This window comes from Megalops cyprinoides, chromosome 10 (genome assembly GCF_013368585.1).
Source record: "Megalops cyprinoides isolate fMegCyp1 chromosome 10, fMegCyp1.pri, whole genome shotgun sequence".
Classification (NCBI taxonomy): Eukaryota; Metazoa; Chordata; class Actinopteri; order Elopiformes; family Megalopidae; genus Megalops; species Megalops cyprinoides.
Genome location: NC_050592.1, coordinates 35,983,532 through 35,995,983, shown reverse-complemented (window position 1 = coordinate 35,995,983; position 12,452 = coordinate 35,983,532). Strand labels below are relative to the sequence as shown.

General features: G+C 42.9%; 1 protein-coding gene across 20 annotated transcripts in view; it reads right to left on the bottom strand.

Moving 5' to 3' along the window:
- The window catches only part of LOC118784368 (CLIP-associating protein 2-like), a 151,072-nt gene that overhangs the window by 45,624 nt on the left and 92,996 nt on the right, over positions 1–12,452 (bottom strand). For all 20 annotated transcript variants that reach the window (XM_036538581.1, XM_036538582.1, XM_036538589.1 and 17 more), the window contains 2 exons: positions 3,416–3,475; positions 511–588 (listed from right to left, as the gene is read on the bottom strand). In XM_036538581.1, coding sequence (XP_036394474.1) covers positions 511–588; positions 3,416–3,475 — 138 coding nt within the window. The remainder of the gene's footprint in view (positions 1–510; positions 589–3,415; positions 3,476–12,452) is intronic.

Genomic DNA, 12,452 nt, shown 5'->3' with positions numbered 1-12,452 from the left:
GAAAGGATTTAAAACTCATTTAGCCTTGAGATCAAGCTTTTTTTGTTTACAGATCAGAGAAAAAACTGCATTATTTATGAATCTGCCCAGCAGACAGAAATGCACTATAAAACACTTATTCCGCAGTCTATGAAGGGTTGCCCTACTTAAAAACAGCTAGCTATTGTAGCTTTGACTTTGTAAAATTTTTAAAAACTCCAACCCAGTTTGAAGACAAATAATAACTTCAAATGTTTCAAATACTTTTTTCGGAGGAGAACAAAGATGCACACCGTGATACTTTCTAACCATTTACAAAAACAGTAAGGTTAGCTACCAAGCATATATATCCAACTATGCTAATTGAAATGTTGTTTCAACATTTTTGATATGTACCGTAAAGGGCCCCATTTACCCATTTTGATTAATAATTCTGCAGGCCTCTTTAGAGTGCCTTTGCAGGTTTATGCTCGGGCTTTAGCTGGGACACCCCTGGAGTTGGTCCATCCTAACAGTAAGACTGTGGCTTACTTGCGGGCTTCCACTCGTGCTTCAGCGTCTGCATCTCGGATGCCCTTCTTTATGCTCTCCACCAGGACAGCCACGTGCCTGTGAGGGAAGGGGATGAAGCAACAAAGGAAAAGGGACAGGGACAGGGAGGGCACTGCACTTAGATTTGGGAAGAAGTAATAAAAGGCAGCAGTAAGAGGAGGGACTCATCCACCCTTTAGCCATGTCAATTCAATGTATGCTCTATCGTTTATTTCGTTGTGTCGCAAATCGCACACTTTACGGCAATATTTTTTGTCATTTGGACGATGCGTTGCTTTCTTCCACACGGCACGGATGCAGGCAGGAAATTTGCATGAAGGCAACACAAACAAACATGGAGGAGAGTGAATGTAACACAGAACTATAGTTGAAAAATGTTTACTATTTACCTTTTTATATTTTATACATTCATATTTTATATTTTGTTAATCCTTAACCCTTTCGCATGTAACTTATTTTTATGCTATGTAGTGCGTATGTTACATTACATGGTTCGTTATGTTTTCATTTGCGTTATTAAGCTTCTCATAGTTTTCAGTTAGCATTTGCTATATTTTTCTAACGTTAAATCGCTGTTTCCTCAAAGGTAAAATTAGTTAGAATTTTTCCAGTCTAGTGTTTTAATCGCACCGGTTTTAGCATACACACTAAACTGCAAATCACACCAGTGTGACCATACGCAGGAAAGGGTTATGCCTCGTTTTCACACAGTTTTGTTTGATGTCCGTAATTCAGTATAATATATGCAATATTCCCTCTAGTGTTCAATGCAAGGAAAAGGAGATGGATCAAAACGTAACTCTCACTCGTGTCGGTGTCATCATGGAATGAATGCAATGGTGAAGCAACCTCTATTTATATGTCAAATGAGCGGCAATATAATGGAGGGAAATCACAGCGCTAGAATGGGAGGGAGATAAAGTTTTCATATCAAAGTGATAAAGATGATCTGTATTTCTTAAGATTATTGGTTAAAGCACCATGTTTTGTCGATGCAAAAGGTTGCCTGATTACGCAAACCCTTTCTTCAAAGTGTTTAATGAACTCTCACTTTTATTTAACTTCGATCACTAGTCAAGCAACTGAATTGAAGGAAATAGCCTGTTAGCTAATTCATTTTTCCAATGCCATTAACTTCCTGGCACACGGTGCATACGGTCTCTCCGAAATCCGCCGCAAAAAGTTCAATTTTTTCAACGCACTCGAAGGCAAATTTTGGACCTAAAAAAACGGAAGGAGGAGTTTCGCAAACACATCGGAGATCACGGAGGTTCCCATAGGGAGGAATGGACTTCCAGTTGACTCGCATACATACACAGACCTATATGGAAACTTCAAAATGTAATAAGAAATAGGCCTTTCCATATAATCATTTTATATAAACTATTTATTCACTGAATTTACGGAAAATGTGCTATATCGGGATATGTATCGTTATTGGGATATGAAATGACCTATATCGGGATATGAGATTTTGGTCATATCACACAGCCCTAGTAGCCACTGTGCACAGTGCAGGAACAATTTGTATGTAATGTTTGAAGCAAAGGGTCTGAGGTAGGGGTGGACGGTATAAACGGTATAGAAAGTACACCGGTATGAATTTGCCCTACAGTATGGATTTTGACTATACCGCGCTGACCGGTAACTTTGACTATACCATGCTGACAGGTGTAACTTCATTGAAAAGACACGGTACTAAGCTTTACCTACATACATAAATCTTTGCTGGCCTGACAGTGATTAATCTTTTCTGAATCATCAAAATATTGTTGTCTGGGACACCATGAGCCTAGCAGCTGTATAGCTTACGGGACACTGTGAATTTGCGCTACTGTCAGACGCAGACCATTTTCTCTCTCGCTCACACACACGCAAAGCAGTAGCCTAACCTCACAACATGTAGCCAACATACAACGACGTGACAAAACCCTTCAAAACCGCACTATGTCCCACTATAATGGCCACCCATTAAAAGTCTATCTGCATGTTATTTTCTTTAAATAATAATGTGCTATTCTCTTTCCATTACTCTTGAATTATGCTATGCATTGTGTGTGCTATCAAATCATTATATTATATGATGAAGACAGATAGGACGTCCTCACAGGCTAAGTGCTACGGATGAGGGGAAATTAGTGTGCGCATGCAGGTGAACACGGCGTTCGGGCTCATCTAATTGCAAACCGTCACGATTCTTAGCTGTGGATTAAGATGTGGATCGGTCGGAAGATGTGGATGTTTGCAAAAGGATCGCTTTCTTCTCGTTCGCGGAGTGGTGAGATTGTAGGTTGCAAGTTTTTTTAACTGCGGCTTCTTGCTTCCTCTTCGTGAAAAACTTTGACTTTGATTGCAATCTTGATTAACTTTATTCATATTTGAACTATTTCTCTTGCTTGCTGGATATTAAGACTCACGTAATTTGGGGGTTTTGGAGTATTTTGTCACATTTATAAATGTATATTTTGGGGTTAATCTAACATCAGCTTGTCAACTAAAGTTGAATGTGCGCACGTCCGCCGAGACGTGATTAATTGATTAGCCTACTTCAATACACCATGGGGCTATATTATCTTGTTTCGATAGGCTATATAAATTATACCGTGATATAAATTTTAGGCCATACCGCCCAACCCTAGTCTGAGGCACAAGTCAGTGAAAGACCCATGTCAACACAGCCATCTAGGGTAAGATGCTGTTTACAGAAAAATCCAAATGGCGAAAAATTCAATACAACAAAATGGTCCTTGGGAGGAGAAGAACCCATGGACTAAGTCTGAGAGCAATGGTGATAATAATGGGGTTTTTAATGAAAATTTGAGTTTCATCTGACTGGAGGTCATATATTTTTTCCTTAAAAACAGCTACAGACTTCTTGGCTTACCTCTCTAGGGAGTGAGTCTGCCATTCCTGAAGCAGCAGGTCCAGGAAGTCATAGCATCGCCTGTGGGTAAGGAAATGACAAGCATGGGTCAACAGTTGTCACTGAAAGGCCAGGCTTGACAAGACCACAGTCGTCTGATGACCCGTCAGTGAAGCAAACCCTTGGTGTTGCGCCTGGCTCATCTCTCAGGGCGTCCACAGTCCCACATGTGACATGTCCTCTGTAGACCATTTTGTAGAGCTAAGCTGTTTATATTAGACTTTTAATTTATGTACCCTACCCCAGTGTTTCTCAATCCTACTCCTGACAGCCCACTGTCCTGCATATCTTCTATCTATCCTTGCTCAACCTACCTGACTGAACTCATCAGTGGCACTTTTGATTAGCTAACCACATCTGATTTAATCAAGCAGCAAGGAGAGATAGAAGATATGCAGGACAGTGGACCATCAGGAGAGGTTTGAGACATGCTGCCCTACCCAACTGTGATTCACAACTGCAAGCCTTATGCTCAGAGTTAAATTTCTTGTGCATCATCACAGTTAAGGACTCTAGCTGGGAAAGCATGAAACCTGTGTGTCAGCCATTTTGTTTCTCAGCCATCTTGGTATTATTGTTTTTAAATGGTTTTCTATGGCAGGCCACAGAAGCCCTAGGTGGATGTTGGTGGAATCCAGCACCCTCATAGAGCACAGTCCAAGGTATCCAGACACTAAATTTGGAGTCAATCCATCAATCCCTGTAGCGCCACCAACAGGCCAAATTTCAGAGTACATTTTTGCTTATAACTTTTGAATCGTTAGTCCTAGAGTTGTGATCATTATTCCCCCTGAATCCGTGGGTCACGATGAAATGAACAGACTCATCCACTGTATTGGATTTTTGAAAAAAAAAAAAAAAAAAAAAATCATATTTCGAATTTTTCGAAAAACCTACTTTTGTGACTTAGTCCTAGACCGTTGATCCTATCACCACCAAATTTGGTACATATCATCTACAGAGGGTTCTGTTCAAAAGTTATTAAAAGGATTTACGGCCGCTGTCGTCCAATGAAATTCCATGGTGATGACACCTGGTGCGTGCATGCGGGCCAGGAACACAATCGGGTTATGGTCAGTGTACACCACAACCGGGAGAGAACTACATCCTACATAAACTTCAAAGTGCTGCAACGCCAGCAAGAGGGGCAGGGATTCCTTCTCAATGGTGGCATAGTTGCACTGATGTTTATCAAATTTCTTGGAGAAGTAGCTAATGGGGTGATCAATGCCATCGTCATCCTCCTGCAACAGCACTGCTCCGGCACCGGTGGCACTGGCATCCACCTCCAGCTTGAAAGGTCTGCTGTAATCAGGAGCAGTGAGAACAGGTGCGTGGCATAAAAGCAACTTCACACGTTCAAAAGACGCCTGGCACTCAGGCGTCCAGACAAACGCACGTGAAGGGCTTAAAAGACTGATGAGAGGGGCAACCACAGAGGAAAAATTCCGGGAGAAGCACCGATAATAACCCGCCATGCCCAGGAAATGCCGGAGTTGTCGCCTCGTATCGGGTGCGGGGAAACAGCGGATAGATTCCACTTTGGCATCCACGGGACGCATCTGACCTTGGCCAACGATCTTACCCAGGTAAGTTACTGTGGCTTTAACAAACTCACACTTAGCCAGGTTAAGGGTCAGGGAGGCCCCACTCAAGCGGTTAAAGACTAAGCCAAGCGTTTCCATATGCGACGGCCAATCGGCGGAATACAGAACGAGATCGTCTAGGTAGGCTTCACAGTTAGGTACCCCCTCCTTTGAGCCTTTGAAACGTAGCGGGAGCATTTCGCATCCCGAATGCCATAACTGAGTATTGGAGGAAATGGTCAGGTGTAACGAAGGCAGAGATCTCAGCAGCATGCAACACTAATGGGACCTGCCACTACCCTTTCAACAGGTCGAGTTTGCTGACAAACTTCGCTGACCCAACTCGGTCGATACAATCCTCCATACGCGGCAAAGGGAAGGAATCGGGCACGGTCACTGCGTTAACCTTACGGTAATCCGTGCAAAAACGGGCGGTGCCATCACTCTTGGGCACCAGAATGCACGGTGAACTCCAGAGACTCAAGCTAGGCTGGGCTAAGCCATGGTCAAGCAGGTAAGAAACCTCCTGGCGCATCAGAGCTCGTTTAACGGGGTTCACGCGATAAGCGTGCTGCTTAATCGGCCTGGCCCCATTTACATCAATATCATGCTTAAGCACGCTGGTTTGGGTTGGCACATCATTAAACAAAGAGGGGTACGCTTGTACTAACTGAAGCACGTCCACTTGCTGCAGGACATCTAGGTGAGTGAGGTGACGGGGGAACTCCTGTAAAGCGGCAGAATTCTGCAGCCTGCCACACTGCTCCGGGGCGTTCCGCAGCACGAGACCATCCCCGTCCTCGCCGACAGCCAACACCGGGGCAGCTACTGCAGAGGGGACAGAAGCATCCACATCCGGACACGGAGTTACCGGGGCCTGGCCACACACGTGATAGGGCTTCAACATGTTGAGGTGGCACACGCGAGTCTGGCGCTTTCAGTCAGGCGTCCGAATTACATAGTCTGTTTCAGAGAGCTTACAGTCCACCACATAAGGGCCAGAAAAACGGGCTTGCAAAGCCGAACCAGGGATTGGCAACAATACCAGCACTCGGTCCCCAGGGCCGAAACACCGTGGCACCGCTCTCTGGTCGTAGCGGGCTTTCATGGCTGCCTGCGAAAAGGATTTATTAGCGTACCTGCAGGCAGATTGAAGCCGCTCCCTAAACTCGCTAACGTAGTCCAGTATGTTGGACGGGGGCTTCGAGGTGTCACCCAACAGTTGTTCCTTGAGGAGCTTAAGAGGACCTCTTAACGTATGCCTAAATACTAATTCAGCGGGGCTAAACCCTAGAGATTCCTGCACGGTTTCCAGAACAGCAAATAAAACAAACGGGATGCCAGTGTCCCACTCTTTTTCATGTTCTACGCAGTGTGCCCGTAGCAAGGACTTCAGGGTCTGATGAAACCGCTCTAAAGCTCCCTGTGACCCTGTGGATGATATGCACTCGAAACTTTATGGTTGACGGAGAGCGTTTGCATAACCTGCGCAAACACCTTGGACAAAAAGTTTGTGCCTTGATCAGTTTGCACTGTCTTAGGCAAGCCAAAGGTAGAGAAAAACTGCAGTAGTGCCTTAACTACGACGGGGGCCATAATCTTACGAAGAGGAATAGCCTCGGGGTATCGGGTAGCAGCACACATTACTGTCAACAAGTACTGATTACCGGGACTTGGGCTTGGTTTTTGGTAGGGGGCCCACACAATCAATCAGCACACGCTCAAATGGTTCTCCTACCATCGGTATAGGATATAGCGGTGCAGGGGGAATAGTCTGATTCGGTTTTCCCACAACCTGGCAAACAGGGCAGGTTCTACAGTAGACAACCACCGCAGACTTCATACCAGGCCAAAAGAAGTGCTGTAACATACGGCGGTAAATCTTAGTCACTCCTAAGTGTCCCGCAAGAGGGTGATCATGCGCTAACTGTAGGACATACTGTCGGTACTCTGCCGGTACCACAATCTGAAAAACAGTGTTCCACCCTGAGTCATCACATACGGCGGGGGACCACCTCCGCATAAGTAAACCCTTCTCCACAAAATAAGCACTCGGTCTGCCCCGGGTAGACTCAGTCTCCCCACCCGCAGACAGACACGAAGCGAGAGAAGGGTCAACAGCGTTTCCATATCTACGGGACTGGGCACGAGTCAGTACACAGGCAGGAAACACTGAAGGAAACTCACGAGCGAGCCCATCATCTTGGGGCGGCTCCGCGGGCGTAGCAGACACTTCTGGTAACGGCAGCACCCTACCGCCCGCTAGGTCATTCCCCAAAAGTAAGGCAACCCCTTTCACCGGCAACGAGGGTCTTACCCCTACTATAACAAAACCATTCACCAGGTCAGACTGCAGGTGGATGGTGTGCAGCGGAACCCTCTCAATACAGCCTATCACAATACCCTGCACAAGGACATATGACCCAGCGAAGGTATCAGCAGCGAACTCTAACATATCGGAGCAAATAAGTGACTGCGCCGCACCAGTATCACGCAGCATGATTACGGTTTTCTGCTCCTCTCGGTTTCCAGATCTCAACACTAACCCTTCCAACAGGAAGGAAGCATAGCTAGGGTCAGGTGTGGGTCTGGTCCGGCTGTTGTCGTTGTCGCTGTTTGCCTTTGAGACTCGGACAGTCAGCAATTACATGACCTACTCTATGGCAATAAAAGCATTTCCACTCAGCCTTGGAACGGAACGAGGTAGGGCCGAACTGCTGAGGTTTGGTGCCTGTGGGGGTTCTCTCACCACACTGAGTCGGGGCACGAGCGGGCCCGAATACATTCTTGTGTGTCAAACTAAACTCATCCGCCAGCACAGCTGCCTGAGACAATGACTCCACCTTCTGCTCATTCAGGTACAAAGCCATACGCTCAGGCAGACCGTTCAGCAGCCCCGTTTTCAGGTTGGCCGAACCAGAATGAGGAGGCGGGGCGCAGCGCCGCAGGATACCTGCGTCAGGAGATAGAGAGCGGAAGAGGAGGGGGGGGGGAACCGAGACGCAGGCGACCCAGACTCCACACGCCCAGTGCGCCGCACATAACAACACCAAAAAAGGAAGTGAGTCATATCTCAGCAGTGCTTTGTTGAAGTGATGCCAAACTTGGTACGTTACTGGGTATGCACCAAGTTTCATGAAATTTGGCCACTTGGGGGCGCTATACCATGAAAAAAATCATTTACATCCCCATTACTCTGGCAGAAAAGCAGATATTTCAAATACATTTCCTGTGCTTCATCAAAGTTATCAAAGGATCCTAACTGGGAACTTATCAAACCTCTGCGTCAGCCTTTTCGTGTTTCATCCATCTTTGATTTTGTCAACAACACATTTAACCATCCCCTCCATAAAGACATCTTTGGACCATTGTCTTTATGAGTTGTTAAAGGATAGTTGCCTCGTTGAACAATGTGGCCGCAGTGTACCCACAAATTTGCCCATGAAGGCGCCATAAAGGAAGAGTGGCCATATCTCTGAAATGCTTTTGTTCATTGGCATAAACGTTGGTACACATGCTTACCATGCGGCCTGGATGGCACACACCAAATTTAGTGAAATTTGGCCACTTTCAGATGCTATACTGAAAAACAGTTTTAAACACCCATGTGTCTATGTACTTAGATTTTAATGACATTTTGTTCCAAGGGACATCGCAAGGCACAGACCACACAAAGAAAAGAAGATATTGCCACCAATTTTTTGTAGAACATTACATCATTACATATCAGGTCCTAACTGGGAAATGAACATGTCCAAATGGCATGGCTGCTAAAATACAATCAGTTTGTAGCACTTGGAATAAGCACATCTCCTGAACCTTTTGACCTGCCTCAACTAATACACTAAATAGTGTTGAAACACTTGGACTTTCCATATTGGCCTGAATGTAAGACAGGGTTTTTTCTACTTCAGAAAATTACACCTGAAAAGTGGTGTTTTCTTACATGGGAGGACTAGACTTTTTAATGTCATTATACATTAATAACAGCAGATGGCGCCATTTATCTGAGATTAAGTAGTATTAGACATCCCAGTAGACTAGTTTATTTTTATTTTTATTTAAATAACCTATTTATATGAAAATGTGATTACATTTTATTTTTATTTAAATCTGGCAATTTCATCTAAAATATGTAGACAATATATCACCCTACCTAGTTTTATTCAGTGTGTTTTATTAAATTGATATCAAATGAAATGATTTATTTAAAAAATAAGATTTGATCTTCAAAAAGTCTGTTACCAAAAAAGGTGTTGAAAAATGGGGGCCCTTTTCTAATCAGGGACATGTTATTATATTCAGCTAATATGGTGTGCTCTCTGCCTTTTTCCCATGATTTTGGATTTTTTCAAACACCCAAAAATTGCACTCCTCCAACAGCATTGGCACTTCTCATTGCAAGGTCACAATAAGTCACACTGCATTTGATGGCACTGCTTATGTCAAAGCTTGACATTTATGTGGTGGGGGTAATACGGTGGTGCAGATGGGTAGCACTACTGCCTAACAATATGGAGGTTTCAAGTAGAGGTCGACCGATATAGGTTTTTCTCTGGCCAATGCCGATGCCGACCTTTAGAAATCAGGGCAGCCGATGACCGAAATTGCTTAAATTAAACATTTATTGAACAACAATTATGGTCTGCCTCTCCAATCTGCATTTTGCATCTGCTTTGCAATGCACTTGTATATTGTAAATAAAAATAATGTATACGTTAAATATTAAATACACAAAACAGGTAATCAAAAATCTAGACTTTGTCAAATAAACTTTTGGATGAAAAAAATAAAGTTTAGTGCACAAAAACTTATATAAATAAAATAAATAAGTTATAGCAAAAAAAAAAAAAAGTTTACTCATATTACACAGCCTGCTGCTCATTTCTGCTTAAGAGTACATGGGCCACGAGCGATGATGTCATGGAGGCTAGGTAGGACCCACAGACACGTTATGAGGAAAGTTAGGTGTACTTTTTAGCCAGAAGTTTCGACAAAATTGCACGTTTCTACTTTCACATGTCCTCTATCAATGTGCCAACATGACTTGTTGCACTTATGTTAAGCATGGTCAGCATCAATTCTTATGGAAGCCCGTTTCTGCCACTTAAAAGAAAATAAAAACAGACCACAACTCGTTATTTAGAGATATCATCTTGTTATTTACAGATATCATCTCATTATTTAGATAATATGTTGTTATTTTGAGATAGTATGTCATTATTTACAGATAGTATCTCATCATTGAGAAAGTATGTCGTTATTTCGACACTCTCTCAAAATATTGAGATACTATGTTGAAATATTGAGAAAATTTGTCGAAATAATGACATACTATGTCGTTATTTAGATTTCGAGATAGTAGGCTAATTCAAAATTGAGATGTTTCTGATATCTGAGGTATACTGAGGTAGCTAAAGCAAGGAGTTCGGTGGTGTTAGCAAGCCAGTTTAGCTTATAAAATAGACAGATTTATGATGAACAAAGAAAGTGGCCAGGCCAAGAAAAAGCAGAAAACATACTATTTCCATGAGGAATGGGAATGTGTTTTTTTGTTTTTTTTCTCACGAATGTGTAGGACAAGTGTGTGTGCGCCTCATCTGTGGTACCAGTGTTTCAGTCGGTAAAAGATGCAACGTTCAGCGCCACTTCAGGGACATTCTAAAACTCTTAACGTGAAAAGGCTTAACGTGGCTTAATGTTTCCAAAACAGCGATCAATGATCACCAAATTATGACAAGACATGTCCGAGAGAAAACACTTTCACCTGTCAAAAAAATCAAAACCGAAATCCTATGAGTATGGACGTTATCTTCTCCTCTCCATTGATGCCCATTATAAGGAAAAGGCTTAACGTGGCTTTATGTTCCAAAATGTTCACCAAATTTGTCTGACATCTCACGCCATAAACACGTAGTAATGTTTTCTATGTTTTCTATGACTTTGATGTGAATTTAAGATGCTTTGATATATTATGTGAGCTTGACACATTGAAATTTGAAACATATGGATATAGAACATACATCTGACATGCTACTGATGTGAATTTAAGATGTTTTCGATCCAAAATGTGAGCTTTGGATATCGACATTTGATACATGTATATACAAAAAGTAGCTTAATTCAGCTGGTTAATGTGAGTGTTTTGATACGTTATGTGAATAAGTGTGAGTGATATAAGACATGAGTAGCTCTCGGCCTCTTTCACTTTTTCAAAGTAGCTCTCAGATGAAAAAGGTTGGAGATCCCTGGCCTAGAACAATAATGGATTCAATCACTGGCATAGGAACCGGGTGGGACATGTCCCCCCCAATATTGGAAACAGTTGCATTTGTCCCACTCAAACATTATACCGCGGGGGAGAAAAAAACTGTATATTTGAAACTTTTATTTTGAAAGCACGACACCGAGGGTAGCGCGTTTTGCCTGCAATCAGACAACCTTCCCATTTCATGCATAATATATTAAATATCTGCCAATCACTAGCTTCATTGGCTTCACATTTCACCTTGTCGGAGCGTCTGGTTGGTAGAGCGAGGTTAGCTTTCACCAGCTTTGAACTTGAGATCAGTAACAACTCAACTTTGGATGAGGTAACTTAGTCAACTTAGAGTTTTGAATGGCACATTTGATGGTTTGCGACTGGCTGAGATGTACATAAAGCTAGTACACTAGTTAGCGACAGTGAGCTCACAAACTAGTAACGTTGCCCTAACGTTAGCCTATGGCCAAGCTGGCTGGCTAGCTATCTGGCTACGAGAGCACAACGAATAGCAACGACGGCTAATTATAGCTATGAAAACGGCTTGTGTATAACGTTGTTACGATAATGTACTAGGAGGGTTTGGGTTAGTTAAGGTTAACTATGCTCAAGTTGTCAATCAGCACTTGTAATGTCAGGTAACGTTAGTCTCTCTGTCTAACGTTAACGTTTGTCTTGTCTCAGCCCTGTAATGGTAGAACTTTCTCGGTGTCAACCTTAGCGTAAATTGTTTTGTCTCATTTCAGCACAATGCCACCAAAAAATAAATAAATAAATAAATAAATAAAACCATCATCACAGGACATAACGTTACTGAGGCTTTTTAAAAAGAATAACGTTACTGTAAGTATACAACAGACTTAACACACAAGGACAAGACAACATAACCGATCATTTACCAAGCCTAGTATTACATTATTTTAAATATCATGTATCATCTTATCAGGAGAATGCTGGTACAAACAGGGAAGAGGCAGGTGAGGAAGGAGTGGCGGGTGAAGGAGTGACAGGTGGAGGGAGTAAGGTAAGGCCTTAAATGGATTAGTGATGAATATGTGAAAGTTTGTGCCTTTTGTCAAGCATTTTGCACATACAGAAGAGCTCAAAATTAACATAACTGATCGCCACTACCAAGTCCAGTATTACTTTG